At 35.1% G+C, this 24495-nt stretch overlaps 3 protein-coding genes across 4 annotated transcripts; 2 read left to right on the forward strand and 1 right to left on the reverse strand.

Moving 5' to 3' along the window:
- Nucleotides 1-230: 230 nt before the first annotated feature.
- Nucleotides 231-2092, forward strand: pkdc (protein kinase-like domain containing). 2 transcript variants are annotated; one of them, XM_079445047.1, is made up of 2 exons: nt 231-296; nt 637-2092. In XM_079445047.1, the coding sequence occupies exon 2, from the start codon at nt 645-647 to the stop codon at nt 1617-1619; it is 975 nt and encodes a 324-aa protein (XP_079301173.1). In that variant the 5' UTR covers nt 231-296; nt 637-644; the 3' UTR covers nt 1620-2092. The 2 variants fall into 2 exon arrangements, with proteins under 2 accessions (XP_079301173.1, XP_079301172.1); XM_079445046.1 differs by having other exon boundaries at nt 252-335.
- Nucleotides 2093-2395: 303 nt separating this feature from the next.
- Nucleotides 2396-10059, forward strand: herpud2 (HERPUD family member 2). The gene is made up of 9 exons (XM_079444514.1): nt 2396-2550; nt 3173-3523; nt 4761-4838; nt 6526-6627; nt 7017-7153; nt 7259-7384; nt 8279-8602; nt 8706-8808; nt 9454-10059. Exons 2-9 carry the CDS (start codon nt 3377-3379, stop codon nt 9628-9630), a joined length of 1194 nt encoding a protein of 397 aa, XP_079300640.1. The 5' UTR covers nt 2396-2550; nt 3173-3376; the 3' UTR covers nt 9631-10059.
- A 4128-nt stretch (nt 10060-14187) lies between these two features.
- On the reverse strand, nt 14188-24245 carry LOC306887549 (T-box transcription factor TBX20-like). Its single transcript, XM_079445378.1, has 8 exons — nt 23105-24245; nt 21949-22192; nt 21539-21703; nt 21036-21144; nt 20416-20574; nt 20079-20155; nt 18037-18149; nt 14188-16816 (listed from the first exon to the last, which is right to left on the reverse strand). Exons 1-8 carry the CDS (start codon nt 23229-23231, stop codon nt 16476-16478), a joined length of 1335 nt encoding a protein of 444 aa, XP_079301504.1. The 5' UTR covers nt 23232-24245; the 3' UTR covers nt 14188-16475.
- Nucleotides 24246-24495: the final 250 nt, after the last annotated feature.

Below are 24495 nucleotides of genomic sequence, written 5' to 3' on the forward strand. Positions count from 1 at the left end.
CGACGGTAGAACACTCATCATTGCCACTCAAAAAGGCTTAATAAAATTATAGTTAGACATATTTTGTTTCTCCCTTCAGTAACTATCCACAACACATTATGAAAAAAAGTCAATTTCCTCGTGGTATCTAATCATGTTTTCTGAGAAATAATAATGGCAATACAATTGGCAAAATAATACTGAGGTTCAGTTCATCCAAAGACTACATTTCCCAGAATGCATTGTTCCACATACCGGAAGATGAACCCTCATTTCGCCGTCTTTTGCCGAACACGTTTCGCTTCAAGATACTTAAGGTAAATGTAAACATAGGTGTACTGTAACGTCAGCAGCAGGTAATTTATGATTCATCCATTGCTCTTTGAGATACGACGAAATATTTAATGATTTACATTAATTTTTGTTTTATTTTGACATTTATGTTTAATTCATTCAATGATAAAGCTGTGCCCAAGATATTGTTTTATTGAGACTTTTCCTAAATTATCTCAGTTGCCAATTCCAGCCAAAAATTGAAAGTTAATTTGTTTATATCTGGCTTTTATTCTAGTACTAATAAGTACTTCTTACATGTAACTTTGCGCTAGGTGATGCATTAAATATTGTGACTCAAACCAACTGTTCTGCTCATTTCAGTCTCCAGAATGAAGCAGGAACACGAAGACCTTATTTTGAAAGCATGTGGAGCAAAGTCTCTGCAGATTGGTGCAAAGATTCAGACTTTGTGGAGCGGTTATGGTGAAATACTACGAGTCCACTTGGAGGGATGTGACCGTCCCTCTGTGGTTGTCAAACATGTGATGTTTCCCCAAAACCAGAAACATCCAGGGGGCTGGAACACAGACATATCTCACCAGCGCAAGGTGCGATCCTATCAAGTAGAAACTCACTGGTACCAAAACTACACTACCAATGAACGCTGCCGAGTTCCTGCATGTCTTGCTGCCCAGTCATTTGGTGATGAGCAGTTGATTGTTTTAGAGGACCTTGATGTTGCAGGATTCCCGCTGAGAAAAACCTATGTTAATGATGCTGAAATAAAGGCCTGCCTCAGCTGGATTGCCAACTTTCATACGCTTTTCCTCAATGTCACCCCAGAAGGACTTTGGCCTATAGGCACGTATTGGCATTTAGAAACAAGGCCTGAAGAGCTAGAAGCCATGTCAGATCAAAAACTCAAAGCAGCTGCTGCAGAGATAGACAGCATCCTCAACAACTGCCACTTTAAGACAATTCTGCATGGTGATGCAAAACTAGCTAATTTCTGCTTCTCCAAAGACGGTTTACAGGTTGCAGCTGTTGATTTTCAGTATGTTGGTGGAGGGTGTGGGATGAAGGATGTTATTTATTTTTTGGGCAGCTGTATGGATGAGAAGGAGTGTGAAAAGAGAGTGCCCGGCCTTCTTGATCACTATTTTTCAGAGCTAAGGAAATCTTTGGATGAGAAGGCCAGCTTTCTAGAGCTGGAGAAAGAATGGCGAAGCATGTTCGCTTTCGCTTGGACCGACTTTCATCGCTTTCTCCTTGGATGGATGCCAGGTCATCACAAGATTAACAAGTATAGCAAAAGACTCACTCAGGAGGTTTTAAACAAATTGAAGCAATCTCAATCGATCTGAAATAGAGGAAAAAATATATGGCTTGACTTTTATAATAACAAAATACACTGGACTGTAAATGATTATTGGGGCTGTACCACAAAATGCTGATTATTTCAGAACTAGCTTTATTCTGTATGTAATGTGAGCACTTAATTATGAGATTAAAACATATCTCTATTTTTTTTTGTATTCTCTAATATTTTTTTATGTTAAGTATACCCACACACTCATCTTTCATAGTAACATTTTATAATTACATAAAATTATAAAGGCATCATTAACCTTCTTTAGGAATTTGGCTTTATGTATGCAATGTGAATTTGTTGTTTAACGTATACATATTGTTTTTAAAACAACATATTTAATGTTTAATGTTAAAGCATACACCCTCATCTTCCATAGAAACCTTTAGAATTAGGTTAAATTATAAAGATTTCATTACAAACCTCTTTATGTTTCTTTAAACTTTTTTTTAATAAAAAATGCTTATCAAAAATTCTCCCTCATTTGAGGTTGTTTAATTACTCATTTTGACTGATTAATGAACTCTTTTGAACAAGGTGCGTATAAAGTTATGGGAAAATATTCCCATATGTTTTATCTCCACAAATGTATCTAGTTATCTACAGTTTAGCTGCATATTTAATGTTAAATAAAGTAAGTAAAACATTTTATTAGCCATAAAGACCTTTTTTCCGCCGTTTACAGAGTTTTGTCTGTTGAGAAGATACACTCGCCTTCATGCTGAACTAGGAGCAGCCTATAATACTCCATAGCTGTATTCGATAAGAGCTGATTTCAGATCAGTGCAGTCATTTATGTGGAAGCATCTCCAAATGTACGGAACTGCTCTGTTCTGATGTGTTCTGCTGTGCTGACGACACTTCCGGAGTTACGCCCGACTCCATTTTACACGAAAACAATCTTTGGGGAAGATATTTTTACCCGGGTGCGTATAATTTTTGCTTTCCCTTCAAATGCTATCTTTGTTTTAATGTTAACTCATATCGAGCGTTGTTGCTGTCTGTGGGATTAACGCCTAGCCTGTAGCTCACTGGCTAGCTAGCTTGTCATTATCGTCTGATGTTTGTTTTCTGTGCATGTAACTTACTGTTAATTTATCGTTAAACACTCATTTTAAAGAGAAAACTTTAGCAATTCACATGCATTTTCTGATCAACAGACCAACAGGTAGTCTGAGGTCATTATATGTATCTAAGTTAGTGCTAGTCTGTATCTGTAGGTGCTTGGCGACTGATGCATTTGATCTCGTATTAATGTTAATTATTTTTATTGTATTATGTTATTTGATCATTTACTTATGTTGAAAAGCTTCTGCCACCGTCATGTATCTAAATGTCACATGTCAATTAGTAAATAGTTTGAGCTGTATATCATGTAGATTTGGTCCAACTGCCAGAATCATTTCGACCAATTAATTCTCACACATAAAATGAATACTTGGCCTATTACAAAGCTGCCATGCTTTGTGCTAGGTGTTAAGATTGTAATGAGCTTTACGTATTTCAATGTATGTCAACATATTTCTTCTCCCTCTGTTTTCTTTAAAGGCTGGCTGAGTGCATCCACCTGCTGCTGCCCTATTCCTCTCACTGATGTTGGCTGCTGAGACTGCCTGGAGAACAACATGAAGGATACTTTTATAGTTTATCAACCATGAATCAAGTCTGAGGAAGGAAAATATCTCTGCCCTTGACAACCGGTGCAGTGGGACTTCCCTGTTTCATAGTTCAAGAGCTGCTTTATTATGAACCATGGACCAGGGCACCGTTGACAGCCCTGTTACTCTTGTCATTAAGGCACCCAACCAGAAGTATGATGACCAGACCATCAATTGTTTTTTGAATTGGACAGTAGAAAAGTTGAAAAAACACATATCCAAAGTGTATCCTAGCAAGCCGGTGAGTTTATATTATTCTATTATAAAGGAAGTGAGTCTGTTGCCAATTATCCAAGAGCTGTATTTATGTAAACGATCATATTAGGTGCATTTTCTTTCTTTGTTTAGTAGTAGGACCATTGTTAGTGTCTCACTAATCATTAGTGCAGTATTTTAAAGGAATAGTTCACTCAGAAATAAGAATTGCTAAATATTTACTCGCCATCAGGCCATCCAAGATGTAGATGAATTTATTTCTTCATCAGAACAGATTTTGAGAAATGTAGCATTAAATCAGCTGCTTACCAATGGATCCTCTGCATTGAATGGGTGCCGTCAGAATGAGTCCAAGCAGCTAATAAAATAATCACGATAATCCAAAAGTAATTCTCACAACTCTAGTCCATGTCTTGCGTGTTTGCAATAAGCAAACTTCAAAAATTTGACTTCAAACCATTACTTCTGGCTGATATACAAATCCTCTATCCATAACATTGCTTTCGTCAGTTAAAAAATAAAATTAAAAAGTTGAGAGAAATGTACAGATTAATTATTGTTTACAAGCAAAAACGGTTCTAAACAAATGTCACTGGAGGGAGTGTTTTTTGGCTTATGGACTGGTATTTTGTCCAGATGCGACGGTTTAAACTTGAACGCCTTAATGATGGATTTGTTTCTTACAAACATGCAGCTTTGACTTCACAAGATGTTAATTGATGGACTGGAGTCAGTCGTGTGGATTACTTGTAGATTATTATGTTTTTATCAGCTGTTTGGACTTTTATTCTGACGGCACCCATTCACTGCAGAGGATCCATTGGTGAGCAAGTGATGTAATGCTGCATTTCTCCAAATCTGTTCTGATGAAGTAACACACTCAACTACATCTTGGATGGCCTGCTTATTTTCATACTTAAGGACCTGAAATAAGCAGTTAAGTGTGTTATAATTCTGTGCTGTGGGGTTCAAAAAAGGTTTGTTTATGGCTGTTAGAGAGCTTTCTATTCATAAATCACAGAATTAACATTTTAGCCAAGGTTATGTCTTATTCCTACATGACTTCAGGAAATGGCAGCTAGATGCCGCCTGCTCTACAGGAATGTTTGGCATTGCTGCTATTTTGACCGAGAGCCCCATGCAGAGCTGTGCAGTTCAGATTCTAGTTCCATATACTTTTCTGCCACTTAGTGATGAATGACATTTTTATCTGAGATTTCACTGAACACCTTTCTAATCAAACCCTTCTTGCATTCTTTCAGTTATCCAAGGATCAGAGACTTGTTTATTCTGGACGGCTTCTTCAGGATCACTTGCAACTGAGGGATGTGCTAAGAAAGGTACAGTCCTGTTCTCTGATTTTTTAAAACATCAAATCAGATGCAGCGTACAAAAACAAGTCAAGTGATTTGAAGAGAAGTTTGATGTTGCTTCAAACAGTTTGAGTTAGTGTTGTCAAAAGACGGTACCAAGTCAGTACTAAAAAAATTAAAACGTCACGGTACCAAGTTTTTTCAAGTACTGGTGGTACCGAATACCCGGTCAACCCGATTCTTGGCGTTTACGGCCCTATGATTTCCGCGATGCAGAAAACGTGGACGGAATCTCGGAATCCAGTCATAAAAACGGAATTTACAGTTTAGCACGGAATTTGTCAAAGTTTGGATGAATGAATCAAAAGTAGGTCATTACACTTAAATTATATCGCGACATGGACTAGTATCTGTAAATATTAAGCCGCAAAAGTTCTCTGTATGAATGAATTGAGCAGACGCGTGTTTTTTTTACTACTTACACTGAAGCGCGCCTGACGCTCGAGGTGATTTCAGCATCTGCCGTCTTAATGAGGACATGAATACATAAACAACATCTCCAGAACTGCTCTGAGAGTCACTTCACAAGCATTTTACCGTTTCATTCGAATAAAACCAGTCGTATCATATAGCTACACACAGAAATGTAAAGGTATTCAAGGCAACCCGTCAAAATAAGTTTATCTCAAAGACATTGTGCCAGAAATATATGACTATTATTTAGTAGAATGTATGTGGTACTATTACTACTGTTGAATTAATAAATCTTTATTTTTAAAGAAATAATCACACTATTTCTTCCATATTTTAATTTTAACAAAATAAAATGTTTAAGTTTCATAAATTAAAAGAAATTAAATTTGGGTTAAACTTGTATACTGTTTTTCATACTTTATTACTTGCGAAAAAAAACTTGAAACACAATTTTAAATAAATATAAAGAATGGCATTGATTTTTGTACATTTTATTTTTGTTGGACTTTATTAATAAAAATAGTATGTTTTTTAATTAGCATGTTTTTGTGTTTTGCTTTGGTACTGAAATTGGTACAGAGAACCGTGGATTTTCACTTGTATCGGTACCGAATACTGAAATTCTGGTACCGTGACAACACTAGTTTGAGTGCTTTTGATTATTGAGATGTTGAAACTGCCGCTTAACTTTATAGGTCCTAAAACTTTTGTAACCCACTATCATAATCTTTTTTTTTTTTTTTTTTTTTTTAAATATGTATGGCACAGTTATTAAGCCATCCAATCACAAATGATCTTGGGGTGGTTTTTATTATTTTCTTTTTCTTTTCTTTCTTTTTTTTATGTGTTAAAAGTCGGCATGAAGTCCATGCAGATGTTTCATTATTTAAATTAAAATTGTTTTGTAATTGAAAAATGTCAAGCTCATTGTTGTAACTTGCTTCACTCGGATGTGTCACAATCCAGAAGAAAAGATTTGTTGCTCTTTCCACTTCCTTTAAAACTAACCTGACATGGTATTTTAAAAGCACAGAGATGACACAGTGACCAAAGACATTTGTTAAATGCATTTGTACATTGATCAACAATAACAAATGACACAAACAGCATGCAAGAACTTGTATAGTGACCACTTTTTGTTTTTAATAACACACAAAGTGTATATATTGTATTCTTTTAAAGTATTTGACCAGAGCTTTTTGTACTGATTCTAATCACTGGATTTCTTCAACCCCAACAGCAAGATGAATACCACATGGTCCACCTGGTGTGTGCGTCACAAAGCCCCCCGTTATCCCCCACTTCCAGCAGCCCTGTTAGCACCAACGATTCCAGCTCTTCAGTGAGTGCATAGGTTAAAAAAAATATATATATCATTCCATGTAGAAAAGTTCCTTTTCCCGTTTATCATGTCGGTAACACTTAACAATAAGGTTTCATTTGTTAGCATAGTTAACATAAAGACTGAACAACACTTCTACAGCGTTTATAAATCTTAGTTGATGTCAAAGGAATAGTTCGTCCAAAAATTAAGATTGTGTGATTTACTTACTCTCAAGTTGTTCAAAACCTGTATGAGTTTCTTTCTTTTGTAGCAACTTAACAAAGGTTAATAAATGAAAAAAATATATTGGTCATTGTTAGGTCATGTTAGTTAATGCTTTAATTTTAATAAATAAGACCTTATTGTAAATTCTTAACCTCATGTCCATTATTCTTTATTCTTCCTAGACGTCAGACAGTACAGGTCCATCCTCATCTTCTACCCCAAGTCAAGAAACTCCAGCCAACTCTGATGGTCTACGGCACCGGGGGAACCCGACACAAACTCATGGCCTCAATCCTGCCCCTACTGGTGTGATGCAGAGGTAAACGCACAAGTCACACTCTCAAATAACCCACTCAAGGCAAAACATGTGGAGTTGAGTTTTGAGGCCTTTGAGTTTCATTTTGGATATTTCATTCCCACTTAGGCCTGAAGGAATGCCTCTTCCCATGCAAGGTGGTCCTGCTGCTGGCTTCCCCGCCCACCCTATGTACATGCCGATGCAAATGTTTTGGTGGCAGCAGATGTATGCCCGCCATTATTACATGCAGTAGTAAGTTTCTACGACCCAGTCAAATATGAGGCAAGGATCCTGAATAAAGTATTTGAGCCGTTTCATACTGAGATTTCAGAAATAGTTGTGCAAATCAGTATAAATATAAACTACAGGTCCAATTTTTTTAATAGTTAATAATAAAGAGTGATCAATTTTTTCAGATGTTTAGAATTTTATAAAGTCATAATAAAATTTACCAGTGTTTCCACACATTAACTAGCAAGAACTGTTTCCCACATTGAAAATGACACCATTATTATTTCAGCATAAATAATAATTGATAACCAAATCAGCATATCAGAATCATTTCTATTGGATCATGTGACACTGAAGACTGGAGTAATGGCTGCTGAAAATTCACATCACATGGCATCACATTAATAAATTATATTTTACAGTATATTAAAATAGAAAACAGTTCTTTTAAATTGTGAAAATATTTAACTATATTTACTGTGTTTTTGATCAAATAAATGCAGTCTTTGTGAGAATAAGAGACCTATTTCAAAAACATTTTTTAAAATTAATTATTCAAATGTTTTCACCAGTAGTATATGGATATAAGAGTTTTTTGTTTACACTTTATTTTAAGGTGTTCTTGTTACAATGAAATTATACATTTAAGTACTGAGTAATATTAATTAACTACATGTACTTGCTATATGGTTAGGATTAGGGTTACTTGCATGTAATTATGCATAATTTATTGTTATTATAATAGTAAGCAACGTGTAACAAGGACACCTCAAAATAAAGTGTTACCCTTTTTTCTATAAAGACAACATGAAATCAAAACAGACCCTTTTTACTTCCTTAACTCACTTATTTTAATGTGCACAATTCACCCATGTGCAGTATTTTGTTCATAAGTTTTCATTCACAATCTTTCAGTCATGCAGCCATGGCAGCCTCCCGGGCGTCCAGCGTGGCCCCGTTTCCCGCTCCCAGTGCTGGCCCCACCACTCAGCCAGCTCGACCTAACGAACCTGCAGCCCCTATGGGGCCCAACCCTGCCCCCGAGGACCGCCCTGCCAACCCCAACATCCAGATGAACGCTCAGGGAGGAGCCATGTTGAACGACGATGAGCTCAACAGAGACTGGCTGGACTGGATGTACACAGTGTCACGTGCTGCCATTCTGCTCAGCATCGTCTATTTCTATTCCTCTTTTGGCCGCTTTGTCGTGGTGATCGGTGCCATGCTGCTGGTTTATCTGTAGGTTGTGTACTAAATAGAAGCTTCCTGATAAGCAGAAGTTGACTTGTAGGAAGTTGAACATTGTATTTTGCGCTTCATTGTCTCTGTTTGTGTACTCCAGGCACCAGGCTGGCTGGTTTCCCTTTAGAGCAGAACTGCAGAATCCAAGAGCTGGAGAAGACCCACAAGACGAGGCTGAGCAAAATCAGGATATGCAAGAGATGGTTAGTTTTAGAGGTCAACGTTTGCCGATATTGTTGCGGATATCTAGAAAGCAAGATATACTGACAGAACAGAAAAGTTTGGACACACTTGACTGAATTTGTTTTTCATGTTCTTAAAAAAACTGTTGCCCTAGAAGATGTGTCCATCTATGAATTCCCTTTTGAAACTAAAGGTATTTTTTACTGTATTAATTTAGGTCTCAATATATCATTTTTAGTTTTTTAATGACTTTATTTGAAAATGTGGAAAATAGAGATGATAATGTGTTCGGTCTGTTTAAACTTTTTAAAGATGTGTATAATGACAAATGAGCATTTATTTGACATTATTTATGGTTTAATGTTTCTGAAAGAAGGCTTATGCATTTATTTTTGAAAAAACACAGTAGTATTATTGAATAAAAATGTTTAAAAACATTATAAAAAAAATAGAAAATGCTCATGATATATTAAGACTGTCAGGGGAGTTTAAAACTGACATATTTCACAATTATTGGCTGATATCAATAATCTTAAAATGGTCACGCATAGTCCTAAAACTAATTGATTGAAACGAAAACACATCTTTTTCGTGAACCAAATCAGTGGGTTTATTGGTGTTTATAATAAGCAAACTTATCAATCTCTCTCTTTCTTTCTCTGTAGGAGCGAATGATGGATGAGGGAATGGAAGATGATGAGGGGGACAGCGGGGAGGAAGGTCCTGAAGATCCCATGAATGCAGACCCGCATCAGCCGGGCTTCCTGTCGGCCACTTGGTCGTTCATCAGCACTTTCTTCACCTCCCTCATCCCTGAGGGACCTCCACACGCTGCCAACTGAACTCGTATGTCTCCGCATTGTATGTGGACAGTGGAGAGAAGAAATCGACAATAGACAAAAAAATAATAATAAAAAACAAGTACAACATGGTCTGCCATGTCCTGGCAAGTCTGTAATGCTGCTTCAATGGTGTTCAATTTTACCCCTATGCCATTGCTTAACGCTTTTCTTCCCGCCTTTGTCAACAAGTCGGGGTGAGGTTTCATGGATGTGCTGTCCGTGTTGTTATGAAAGACTTTTTTTTCTGAAGACTGGTTGATAAACATATAAGACCATAAGACTTAGTGAATCATGCAGTTACTTTAGTGCATAACTATTTTTCTCTTCATTGTGTGTAAATAAATAGTAAATATTTACAGATATGAATATATGCATCTCATTGAAATAAGGTGTGTTTTTGAATAAAATCAGGTTTTGGTTTCTTATTGTAATAAGTGGTTTTGATTTTAGCTGATTGACTGACACATCAGTAGTGGGTGCCACAATTTAAAAAATACATCTACATTGCAGATTTTCAAAGCTTCTTTACTATGAATAATACATTTTCTTACTCTATTAAATGTAACATATATACACACACACACACATGCATATTAGGGATGTAACGGTATGAAAATTTCTAATCACGATTATAGTGACCAAAATTATCACGGTTATCAGTATTATCACGGTATTGTTAAAATGTGCTGGAGATGTTCAAAAAGTACCGAAACATAAATCACTTCACCAAGTTTCATACTTAAAAATCAACAAACAGCAAATAAAATGACTTTTTGTTTGCATAATCACTAAAACAATAACATTACCAATGAGGTCTGGATTTTAAATGACAATTTGACTGACAGTTTAATAGCATGTTCAAATAAATAATGTAAATGTTCAAATAAAGCTTTGAAAAAGTTTAACATAAAGGTAGACCACACATTTCAGCCTTTAAAGAAAAGGGTTAAATTAAAATGATAATTAATAAATGAGTATTTTATCGGCTCCATAAATAATCCTATATAGCATATCTGAATTGTTTGTTTTTCATCAACCGGTTAAAATTTACAGCAGGTCATGCAAATTTGGTCAATTTTTTGGCCAGACAGAAACTGCACACAGACTGAATGTAAATAAGTGTCTGTAAATCCACTCTCTGGCAGCAGGTGGCGCTTTATACGGAAAAGCTGAATTACAGCTGATTCCTGTGAACTCCGCGAACACTTCCTTTAGGTATTACATGGAGCTAAGATGAGAACAAAATGCCATCGAATTGTTTCTGAAGACAGTCAGATCCTTCAGAGGTACATTCATATGATTAATTCATTGATATATTAATTTGTATATTTCCCTTAGCACTCTTTTAAAACCTCCCAGCTTTTCCGCCCTATTTTCACTCAGAACGAAACTACTGTGCTGCTGTGCGCACGCAAGACTGTTACTGAAAACTCTGCTTTATGCTGGACAGTATTTATTTATCGCGAGTTGTTTAAATCACGGTAATCGAATACGGTTTTAATGATAATTAAAATATGAAACGGTAATACTAACCGCGGGGAATTTTATCATGATTTATCGTCAAACCGGTAATCGTTACATCCCTAATGCATATATATAGGAGCAGGAATTACTCTGGATATATATATATATACAGAGAGAGAGAGATTATATATTTTATATTTTAAAAAAATTATTATTCAAGAAATAAAGGCAACCTATTTTATAAATGCACGTATTGCACAAACTATTTTGTACAATTATTTTTCCTTGGGGAAGAATTTCTTAATGATTCATGTCCATATCCATACTTGCATGGCACTGGTAAGTGTTGGCACGTGTGTATGTATATGCCACCTGAACACCACAAAATCTCTTTTTACATTCTGAAATAAAAGCTCATCTGTCATCTGCATTCCAGAGCTACAGCCCTCCGTCCGCTCATATACAGACACTGAGGTGAGATGGAGACAAAGTAGACCATCATGCACTTCAGTGCCTTCAGAAAACCTCTAATCAAATGAAGATGCATTTTGTACAGTTCATTGTAACAACACAATTAATTATGCATGACAGAGACATTTATTGGGCTCATTTCACCCGGACTCCACTAAGTAACTGGACAAATCGGGTTACAGTCCCTCTTCCCAAGGTAGGACAACTCTTATCAGGAGAACAGATCTCTGTCTGACAGACCATGATTTCATCATAACTCCATCCTTTGTTGGATAGACCTAGACAAATGTAGTTGTTGAAATTATTTCACTTGAATTAAGTGGATTTCTGCAGGAATACAAGAAAGGTATAAAACAATGTGATTGATAACTATAAAGTAGAGGAGACTGGGGCTAGTTGTCACAAAGGCTGTCTCTGAGTAAGAAGGTTTAGTTCAGCAGTGGTTTTTGTATGTACAACCCCCCCCCCCCCCCCCCCAAAAAAAATACAACATATTAATAATGGTAAGTCTGAAAATATTATAAAACTTTAGAATATTTATTGATTGGACAAACAGAACAGAATAAAATCACACTTTCATTCAGTCAATCTAGATATAGATATAGATATATATGTATTACAGATTCAGGAATAAATAAATTACATTGTCACAAAAGGTAAAAATAAATAAATAATAATAATATTAAAAATGTGTTCAGTTGACTGTATATTGTGGCAATAATGGTGGAAATATTCAAAACTAATGTAATGTAAATGTAAAATGCGGTTTTTGTATAAATTGGCTTATAAAATAAACCCAGAATGAGAAATATAAATGTGAAAATATAAAAGTTTTAGCAATTTACATATGATTCTTCCATTAAATTTAAGCCTATACAAATTCTATCCTCTATTAAATGAGAAATAGGAGCGTGCAAGGAGGCGTTCCAAGTATTCAAGAAAAAAGTGTTTTGTTTGACTCAGAAATTTAATCTTCCATCTAATTATGCATGTATTTTTCAAATAAAAGTAAGTGAGGCATCTATAAAACTACGGTTTACCAGCGTTTAATAGAGGCAATAAAGAATGTAGACTCTATTGACAGGGATGTGGGTTAACCTTAATTCACTGGCAAAGACAGCAGACAGTTTTCCATTCCTGCCCATATCATTGAAATGTGCTCCTTTTGTCTTGGGGACAAATTAAAGAATCCTTGCAGGGAGAAAAAAAAACATGCAAAACTGAATGAAATTACATTAGATTTAGCTGGCAGTCCTTGTTGTGTAAATGACACTCTTATTTCTTAAAATGGACTCCCTGGTGAACTGTTCCTTTCAATTTATTTCTCCATAGCTCACGGCCTCAGACCGCCCTTCTGCTATCTCTTTAATCCAATCAGCCTCTCACTGGATGTTATTTATTTGCTTATTTATTTCTTTTCAAAGGATGTAACTGATTTTTAGCAGAGGGTAGAAGTGCCTTTTCTTCCTGGTGAAACGGTGACTAACGACCTGCCATCGATTTGTTGGTTTGTTCATGGCTGTGTGATAGAGAGGCCATCTTTATATTTAGAATTATGCTACAGATACCTCAGATGCTACATTTCCTGTCCTGCAGCGTCCTGCCAAACTAATAACGCATGCGGAATAATAAAAAATAATTGCAGTCACCTCTGTGTATGATTAGTCAGAAACAGGCAGATAATTGGGGATTTAGCTTGCAAATCCATTTATTTGAACTAATCAATAAATGTGCTGTTAAAAAAGTTCTGAAGTGATAGAAAATTGGGTTTTGGTTGGTACAAATGGTGTTCTTTTTAAAAGAAAGAAAGACAGAATATATGAAAAATGTAACTTTTTTAACATTCCACAGAATTAAAAAGGTTTTAAAGCATAATTTTCAATTCAAATTAAATTTATGTATTTTTTAGAAATAATATTTAGTATTTGACTATTGCTTCAAAGCTATTTCAGTTTGAACTGCAGTATAGTTCTCTGTATTAAAAAAAAAATATATTTTTTTTAAGTTGTAAATCTAAAATAAAGATTATTGGAATATATTTGACAAGAAAATACTATTTCAGTCTTTCTACTTCATTTTTTTTTATTTTTTATTTAAAGTGTTACTTGCCATTTCTTTCTGTATAGTTTAAAATGTACACAATCTGCTCCCTGAAAAGAGAATTTAAAGTGTTTCAGAAGAACGGTCATCTTTAAAACAATCTATTGAATAAAAAATGAATCTATTGAATAAAAAGAGTGTTGAATAATTGTACATATTTACGTTGGCTACCCATCAGGTCCTTTAAGTGCTTTCACTCTATTGTAAATAGTAAAAGTAAAAAAGTATATTTAATAAAAAGAAAGTTTTTTTCAATTCTCAAGTTCTTTTTCAATATATTGATGCATATAATTTGATGCTTAAATGAATGTTCCTCACATAGACTATGCACAAGTCAAACTGTTTTTGTTTTTTAACTCTGTCAGTTCAATGCAACTTTTATACTGTAAATAAAACCAAAAAATAGATGAATTTAAATATCCTATACTTTTTAAAATAAAGGTTCCAAAAGGGGGTGTTTTCACAGTGATGCCATTGAAAATCCATTTTTGGTTTCCCAAAGAACCTTTCAGTGAACTGTTCCATTGTTCCAAACAACCTTTTTTATTTCTTAGCACGAAGAATGTTTTAATAATCTACAAAATGTTTTTAAAGAACCTTTGTGGAATGGAAAGGTTGCATGGATGTTCTTCATGGAACACGTCAATTAGGAACCTATTTTTTAAGAGCATACTGTATATTGTAGTTATTTAATACAATAATTGTGTCGGCAACATTTAACAACAATGCAATCATAAAAATCAAACTCTCACAACATTATTTTGGGATGATATATATTTCATTTTGTTTACAAATAACATCTATCATTGCTTCAAATATTACATTAGCCATATCTTTTTTCATAGCTGAAATAAATATATTGCACTTAAAAAAGGCATCAAAACAAAAATGGTCAGACATCTCATGAGTAGGATACATCTGAAGTAGAAATACACACAAACAAAAAAAGGAATAAAGAGAAAACATTTGCTAATATATTGCAAATTAAAGGCTTGAAATGGTGGGCACAGTTTTTTTTATATATCAGTTTTACTTTAGACAACACATTCAATCTGAATAAAACATCCTCAACCCTGAAAAGCATTGTGTGGCTCTGTTTGTGTATTTATGCTTGTCTGTTCTGTTCAAATTTGAAGGATAAATAAAAACCGCAGCATCATTATGTTCCTCACACACACACACACACACACACACACCAGTTCGTCTTCATCTGGCTATTACAGCAAGCGCTGTTTCTCTGTGATTTGGTTACAGGATGTTGATGAATTGTTGTCGATGTGACTGTACAAATAGGAACGCTTCAGCCACAAATCACCCAATTTCCCTCGTTCCCCAGGGGAAGACGAGGCTATTATTTAAAAGCTGGCCCATTATTTACAGGTGTAGATTTCCTGCAAGCTGGCTGTCGACAAGCAGCCTCGAGTAGCTAAAGCTCAGTTTCTGGCACTGAAATATTAGTCAGTTACAAAACAGAAACCTGTCCATTTTCCTCTGGATTTCTTGTTTGTGACTTATAGAAATGGCCTCACGTGTCCGCTGGTTCATATCAGTTGCAGTTCACCCTCATTGTGTCTTTTTAATGAAATTATGCTAATTTATAGTTTTTCTCGCTGAGGACAGATTAGCAACTTATTAGGGATAGTCTACTCTGAAATGAGCATTTTGTCATAGTTTACTGGTTACCCTCATGTCCTTCCAACACACATATTGAAGAATAGTAACCAAACAGTTCAAGTTCCCTTTAACTTCCATTGTATGGACAAAAAAATATAATGGAACTCAATGGAAACCTATTCTGTTTGGTTACCAACATTCTTCAAAATATCTTTTTTTTGTGTTAGATCAATATGAGGGTGAGTAAATGATGACAGAATTTTCATTTCTTGGAGAACTGTCTCTTTAAATATAAAACACAATAAAATGCCTTAAACAGTTTTTAAAGAAAAGAAACTTCTGACCAGAAAGATAAAACCAGGCTGTCTAGCATGTACACATGTATGCTGTTTCCGTCCAGTATTGCAGTTTTCAAATAGCACAGTACCCTCTAGTGTCCACAATTTGAACAGGAGGGCTGAGTGGTTGGCAGCTCCACAGATACTGTATCATATCATTAAGAGGTGATGGATCACGTGGAATGAGAAACAGCAGTAGTCCAGTGTTACGTTCTCCCTCATCTGGCTCTGGGTGGCGATAAAGGAATGAGATGAATCTATAAAGAAACAGTTTACCTAAAAATTACATTCTGTCATCATTTACACACTCTCATGTTGTTCCAAATCTGTATGAATTTCTATCCTTTTGTGGAATGCAAAAAAAGACATTTTGAAGAAAGTTTGTAACCACTTTCAGTTCCCATTGATTTTCATTATATGGACCAGAAATGGAAGTCAATGGGAATCGAAACTGTTTGGTTATTAACATTCTTCAAAATATCTTCTTTTATGTTCTTTGGAAGATAGAAAGTCGTACAGGTTTGGAACGACATGAGGGTGATTAAATAATGACAGAATTTTCATTTTTGAGTGAACTATCCCTTTAAAGGTAGCATTAACACATCTGCAGATGAAGACGGATTTCTGAGTCTCTTATCAACACTAAAAACTCATGCTTGAAGTTCTGTTTTACAAGAATCCGTGTCTGCTGGGCTTTTCATTCACTTTTTCTCCAGCACAACTGCGAGAAGAAGCACGTCCGGGTCGTTAGTCAATGCTGTGTCAGTCAATATTATTTACATGTGTAAGCATGTGTGTATGGGTGCCGTCTTCGCATGCCGGCGATTGGGAAATCTTATCAGGCTGAAGTGGCAGGAATCATACGAACGGGGTCATGACTGTGGAAGAATGGCGCAGTCCCTGGATGGCGGCGTAGGGCCCCTGCTGGAAATAGTGGTGGTAGCGTGGCATGTGGAAGGAGGGGAAGGTCGGCCCGCTGGCCTGCATGGAGCCGGCCAGGGCGGATGGGGTGAGAGGCATGCCCAGTCGACTGTAAGGGGGTAGAGAGCCCTGGATGGGGTGAGTAAGAGGACTGGCCAGGGACGCTGTGCTGGTTCCGATGGCAGACAGAGACTGAGGGTGCTGAAAGCCTGAGAAGCCAGACGTGGTGGTGACCCAGGAGCTGAGGGAGAGGTTGTCCGATGCGGTGAATGCTGAACCTACAGGGAAAGAATTGAATGCATTATTTGTACCATAAAATGAGCATATTTACACCATAATGCAAAAATTGCTAGAAATTTTTTTCAGAAAAAACTTTACAGTTAATATCTGGTTCATTGGTAGCTTACACTCTTAAAAATTAAGGTTCCAATAGTGGGGGGGGGGGGGGGGGGGGGGGGTTGCAGTGATTCTATTATTGGTATTATCTGACTATTATTGGTTCCCCAAAGAATCTTAGTGAACAATTCTTAAAAGAAGTAGCCTATTTTTTCTTAGTGTGAAGAACATTTTAATAAATACTTGTTCTGCTACAAAGAACCTTGTGTGGAACGGAAAGGCTCTAAGAGTCTTCATGGAACCACTGATGCCTATAAATAATCTTCATTTTTAAGAGTGTAAATGGTTAAATTAAATATAAATAAAATATAAATGAATATTTAATGAAATTTAAATGACTATTTAATGAAATTAAATTAATTTAATGGAATATAAATTAAATATGAAATTAATGTAATGGAATATAAATGAAATTTATATTTTATGGTAAATGGAAGTAAAACTTTGAATTGCCATATAGTTTATAATGAAAAACTGGGCATCCCTTTATTTTAAGGAGTCCTTGTTACGTTACATGTCATTACTATTATAGTAACAATTAATTATGCATAATTACATGCAAGTAACCCCCTAAGCCAAATCCTATTCCTAACCATATAGTAAGTACAGTACTTGTATAATTACACTGTAACAAGGACACCTTCAAATAAAGTGTAACCAAAAATTGTTCTGGAAAACTGTGTGAAACATGACATATGATTGCATTTTATATAACTAGTTTTGTTTCTTCTTCTTCTTTTTTTTTAATCAGTAAAAGACAGTAGGGTATTTTGTGTTACATTTTCTGTTATTTAGTTAATGTTTATTGCATTATTTTTTCATGTGTGTTACCCTTTTGGTTCTTCATCTTTTTGTGTACAGTCTATATGATGAACTCTTATTAATCTTATGGCTTTCTATTTCACCACCTGTATTATTATGGTGGTTTTCAGTACATTTTTAGTTACAAAGCAGATTTTCGCAGTTCAAGTAAAGCTGTATATTAACATTATATAACTCTAGCATTATATAAATTCTAGCATCTACAGCTGCTGTTTTTAAAAGTAAACTTAACAGAATATTTTTACAGTGCATGGTTTATGTTACAGGAGAATTTTCTCACCTCTACTGTGCGCCGAGAGCCCATCTTCACCCAGGGTTTCCTCATCACCAGCATAAGTCCGAATGGGTGACCGGGCGTAAGAGTGCTTGTGGATCAAGCTCTCAACACTTTCCCTACAGCAAAATCAAAAGACAATAGCCCAAAATATATCTCTATATCCACAATCACTTATACAAAATCATTTGATCTGGTTATGTAACCTAAGCAAACTTCATTTTAACAAACTAAACTAATATTTTTCAAGCTCCAAAAATAAACACAAAATAATACTTTAACATTTTTGTCCATTTTTTTTTTTTGTTTTTTGTTTTTTTTTTAGTTTTAGTTTTAGTTTTTTTAATCTTTTTTTATTTTTATTTCAGTTTTAGCTTTAGTTGTTTATTTTAGTAAATCAAGTTAAACTAAAGCAAAATGAGAAATTAATTGGAAACTAACTAGCTGAAAAAGGTTACATTTTATTTATTTTATTTCAGGTAACACAGTGAGGAACTTTATAACTTTTATTTACTATTCCAACTTTTTAAACCATACATTAATGTGTGAATATGCTAATTAATTAACACATCCAAAGTGTCTCTCTGCAGCTTTGTGTTCAATGAATCAGACAGTTCATGCTAGCTTAAACAACAAGCGCATAAAAATATGTTAACACACAGCAAGTGCGTAGAGAGAAGTGTGTCTGCTGGCCTTGCAGTAAGTGCATTAGCTCCTGTTAGATTAGACTCCTCAGACAGGCTGAGATGGCCTGCATCACAAGAGCCATGCGTCCACATTAGCCTCCCAATTAGGTTAGGAAAGTGCAATATCTGTCAGCAGCGCAATACAAATATGTGTGTTTTTATCTGCGATGCGCTCCCGAGGAGAGGGGCCTCGCAGCCCTACAACTTGGGTGGCTGTTTTCAATCAGTCACGGGGCCCAATTGAATTACGCTGTGTTTTAGTGCAGTGCCCGACTCCAGACTAATGCGATTTCTGCAGCTCCCTGAAGATCAATTGATCAGATCTAATTCACAGCCCTTCCAAAGAGAAAAAGAAATAGAGAGACGGAGAAGGAGAGAGAGCAGGATGCATTTTTGTGTGGTATTTTTGGCAGTCATTGACTTTCAGTTGTTCTTTCGTTGGGGTCTGAAATGGAACTTGCTGGCAAATGGAATGCTAATCTGAGAGCACATTACCAAAATCAGTCCAGCATTTCAAGCTTTAGAAATGTATTTTTGGGTCATTCAGTCATGTTTCTCGTGAATCTTGAGTCAGAAAAGTGCACTAATACTGACCATTTTTCTTGTGAATTTTCTTGTAGTATATATATATATGTGTGTGTGTTTTAACATTGACTTAATTAAAATATATGGCATTTAGAGATCATATAATTTAACACACATTCGCTAGTGGGCAAAAAGTGCATTATTCATAAATATAAAAAATAAACGAATATACAATAAAAAGAAAGAACCTGCAATTATTACTTTTAGTAGTTATTTTTATCTGCTCTAAATCTTATATTAGGCTGTGTTGTGTAATTTGTAATTTGTCATTTCCAGCATTTGTAACATTATCAAATTATTTTTAAGTCACTCAATTGTTTTGTTTGTGAAACTTAGGTCAGAAAGATATTGACATTTTTCAAGTGTGTTTTTTGTGGTATTTATATATCTTAAAATCGACTTAATTAAAATATATGGTATTCATATAACACATTCACAGGTTGGCAAAATTCATACATAGATACATAATTATTATTTTTTTTTTACCTTTTTGTTATGATGATATTATTATTATTTATTTATTAATTGACCACATGAACCACACTTGTAAGTTAACTTTTTTTCCAGCTTTCATTGAACAAACCTGCCCACACACGTCTAGGTCTAATGAGACTCTAATGAAAAGCCACTTGTGCACTTGTTAATGAGTTTGGCTGAACATTCCCCACCACACATGCGTTTCACTCCCCAGAGCAGCTGCTCCTCCCTCTGCAATCACCCACTGCACTGAACACGGGTCAGAAATCAACACACGGCTAGCAGCAGAATTCCTCATACCTCTCAATATCCGTGAGTCTGGAGGAGTCTCTGAAGCCTTTGGCAAAAGGGTTGCTGTCAATCTTCAGTTTGGTTATCTGCAGCAAAAACAGGAAACGACTGAATTAATCCAGCAGCTCTTTTCTTCTCCCACATGATGTCATGAGCATTAAATTAAACATAAATCCAAATGGAATGACTGATGTCTTCTAGTGAACTGTTCTGCTAAAATCAAATCAATTTTAAACTGTTGCCAAAATATACTGTGTTTTCAAAACATAAATTTTTACAATAAATATATACTGGCTTTTCCAGCTGCCGTACAAAGGAATTAGGAAACTGGTTGATTTGTACTAACCAGCTGGTTCTGGTAAGCAGTGACCGCAGTGAAAACTGTCTCAGTGAAGACAAATGTACGAAACTCCTCAGACTTTAGATTAAGAAGTGATGCTGTGTGATCTTTCTTCTTGATGATATGAACTCGGGGTTGGTACTTGTGCATGGAGTTCAGGATGATCTGATGAAAAAATTGGTCAGGAATATTAGAAAAATTTAATTTATGTGATGCATGTAAAATCATAAATATCTTAAATAAATATAAAAACCCAGGCCTTTGCAGAAGGTATTATGCCCTATGCATTTCATTAATTACTGAAATATTTATTATTATCATCATTATCTCCTTGCAATATAGAAAACACTATTATGCTTTATCATCAGTCTACTTTTACTTTAAATATGCTGTGTTGTATATCCAAATATTGAATAATCTTCACATTTTTTAAAAACGTAAATGAAAGTATGGGTATTTACAGGCAAAATATATTTTCTGTAAAGCCACTTATGTTTACATCTTTACAGATAGCCTAGGCTACTATTTTTATTTTCATTAAACAATTAGCTATAATTAGTACACACTGACAGACTAAAATGTAAAGCGCAATATAGCACAAATTAAAACTAAAGCTTTGAGCTTACGTGTCCGTGCTGATCCAGTTCGTTGTTTGTAAGCTTCACTTTTTCGAAAGAAACCATTTGTTTCAAAAGCTGTTCTCCTGTAAACGGCGAATCTGGATGCACGTACAACCTGAAATATAATATCAGAAAAAAATTAACATATGCGGTCGATCCGTTTGGATAAAGCCTATAGGTGCATTATTCGATTTTGATTACATTTTATCCTTATAATTAGCCTACATTTCACAAAATTGATTTTGAATCTAAAAATAACTAAAAATAAATAATTTAAACAAAAACAGAAAAAATAGAACGTTCGAAATTCAAATATGTTAGAATTACGCGTGAATACACATTCAAAGCGAATTACCGCTTCAGCTGATAAATGATCTATTATAAAATAATGTTTTTGACAATTTATTCCCTTTTTATTTACGCTGGATATTCACATTTTGATGATGATTTAGCAACTTTTTAAGTTATCAAAATAGCAAAACAACGCATATAACAACGCAACTTCTTACCTGGCAGGTAAAGGTGGATCTGCCTTTCCAGCCACAAGCCACGAGGATCTATGATAGGCATATCGATATCTCTTATTGTCCACAGGAACGATGTCCATTAGTACGATATATTTGGCGTCCGGATCCACTCCGGAAAATGATACACGAATTGTCGGAAACATTCGTCTGTTGAAACAACATAATGTTTATAAATGGCATTTACGTGAGTAAACTAAATATGTTAGTTCAACTGTGTAAAACAAATGAGCTGAATTAGCCTATTTTAAATATGGCGACGTTTTCAAACCCATGTCTACTGACAACAGGCCTGTCCTGCTAAATGCGTCTACTAAATGAATGAATGAATTATGCATTAAATATAGGCTGCTGACTTAAAAATACGAAAAGTAAAATAATTTCAGCTTTTTTACCTTCCAGATTTTGTGATAATCATTTCCGTGCCGAGTTCGTGGAACTTGTCCCAGAGTTCTTTCGTCTCGAGGCTGCAGGAGATCTTGGCCATCTCCTCGCTGGGCACGCCGGGGCTGGTGGGAATGAGCGGCTCGGTACATAACGGAGCGCCGCCGCTGCTGCTGCTGCTGAAGTCACCGTGGGTCTCCAGCGAAGGCAGGTCGGCGAGGTTTGGGTGACACGACGACTTCTCCACGAATTGTTCTAGAATTTAAAAAAGGATCACGCATTATAAGATATATGTGCACACATTTATTGCAGTTAGTGTTACAAAAGATGTTAAAGTCTGGGGCAAGCATGCAAAATTTGGTTTGGTTCTAATAAAATATCACAATCATATACAAAAACAGCACAACACAGTTACATCATTTGCTTTAACGTTGCATATTTAGTTTTATTATCATTATTAATAATCATATTTGAGCCTATATGAAATGTAAAAATAATGTAATTATATGTATAAACAATTCACATTGCTATAATTAATAATGGACTGAAATAAATAGTATTTACGTGCTTAAATATTGAAAGTATTTTATTTTTTTACGTTTTTATTCATTTTGCCTGAAATTTAAAATTGTAAACTGTATAGAAGCGCCAGGAATATTCCAATGCAGTGGGCATAAAACCAGCTATAATTTTTTTTTTTATTATTTAATAGTTACTGCTAGTCAAATTAGACTTCACTTCTATATCGTAAATGTAAATAAACTGTTGGGCGTACGAGATGTGTGAGTTTAGTGGGTTTATGCTACCTACAAAATCTTTTTAACACATTTTAACAAAACAACAGAAATTGGCCAAATACAAAATCTCACTTTTTGATTTAATATTTTTCATTCTATATATTTAAAACAAACAAACAAAAAGCTTAATATTACTCATCATATTGACAGGTCACAATTTTACAGTTTCCTTAGAATATTCAAATTTTTACGACCTCAAAAACACATGCAATTGTATAACCCAGTGAAAACAGTGTAATTATTTCAATACTCAGTTATTTTATACTATTTCCTTTTATATAAAACTGCTGTAGTTTGACGCTGATGTCATCGTTCGCCTCGCATGCAAACTCACTCACGAAACTCGTAAAAGAGTCAGATCTGCTCTTACCCAGCGGCTTGATGGTACTTTCCTCCGACTCCTTGTCCTTTGATTTCTCACTTGACATGAGTGCGGCTATGGAGAAAGCATTCGCCCTAGAAGAGAGCTGAGGCTTTGGGGAAGAGGTGTACTCCATGATGCGAGTGCTCAAAACTATTCTCAACAGGTCCAGAGTAAGTCCCGAAACGACTTTAAATTGCAAGATGATGTTTAAGTCAGGACTCAGAAGATTGCAGGCTACAGGCTGATGCGTGTGCTACTTCCAAATCGGTTTGGACATTGTGTGTCTCGCTCCAGTCACCCTCTAGTTCTCTTGCAAAGCAAGGCTTTCATTGTCAGTGTTGGACCCTTGCAGTCTCCTTAATTTCACTAGCCCCCCGTCCTACACAGCCACGAGTCACGACCAATCGTTGTGTTGCTTCTAGATCATTGGCTCTTCAACGCCCTCCACTCAGTTTATTTATAAATCCTATTACGGTGATGGCTCATGAATATTAATTTATGCTCGTGACGTTAACCTTTCTGATTTGTCGAAAGTGTGACGCGCTGGCGAATCATAATGAATAGATTTTTGATAGAGGCGTGGCTTATCGTTATTTATTAACGTTATTTATCAGAACGACATTATTAATATTCACGAGTTCACCAAAAGTGATTACGCCTACTTTAGAGAGCCGTCAAAATGAAAAATAAACCCAGTTTCCTAAAATCAGTGTTTAACACGTCACATCTGTCTACACTAAAAAGCTGGTTATGTATATAAAGCTTCTATCATGCATGAAAACTTAAATGTCCACATCTTGTAAAGGAATGCTACATGACTTCCTTAACATGACAAATGTTTTATCACCTAGAATTAAACTAATTGTATTTGTTAATATGTCTTATATTATTTTTTTAGGGAGTTTTTTATGCTATGATATGATCCATTATTCAGAACACATTTTCTCCGACAAAAACACAGGTCCAGATGTTTTCATAATAAGATTTTTTAGTTAAAGTAAAATTTTATTCTAAGCATTTTAAACTAGTTATACTGCTATAGCCTACACATAATATTGGAAAGCAAAAACAACATAGGCTATTTATCAATTTTCTGATTTTGTCGCTCTAAACGACATCGTCCTGAAAAAAAAAAATAAAAATCAGGAAATAGATATGGGCTATATTTACGGTAGCCTACTAATTTGACTCATTAGTGATTGAAAAATTAGAACAGAAAAGTCACAACAAAATGAAAGAAAAACATATAGGCTACTAAAAATATAAATAGGGGTCTAATACAATTCTAGCCTATTATTCTATAATTAGGCCTAAATAATAATGATAATAATAATAATTATTATTATCTTCTATGCTTTTATTTTCATAGATTCAGTAACATTCCTTATCTAATTAGT

The sequence above is a fragment of the Barbus barbus genome, assembly GCF_936440315.1.
Source record: "Barbus barbus genome assembly, chromosome: 21".
Lineage (NCBI taxonomy): Eukaryota > Metazoa > Chordata > Actinopteri > Cypriniformes > Cyprinidae > Barbus > Barbus barbus.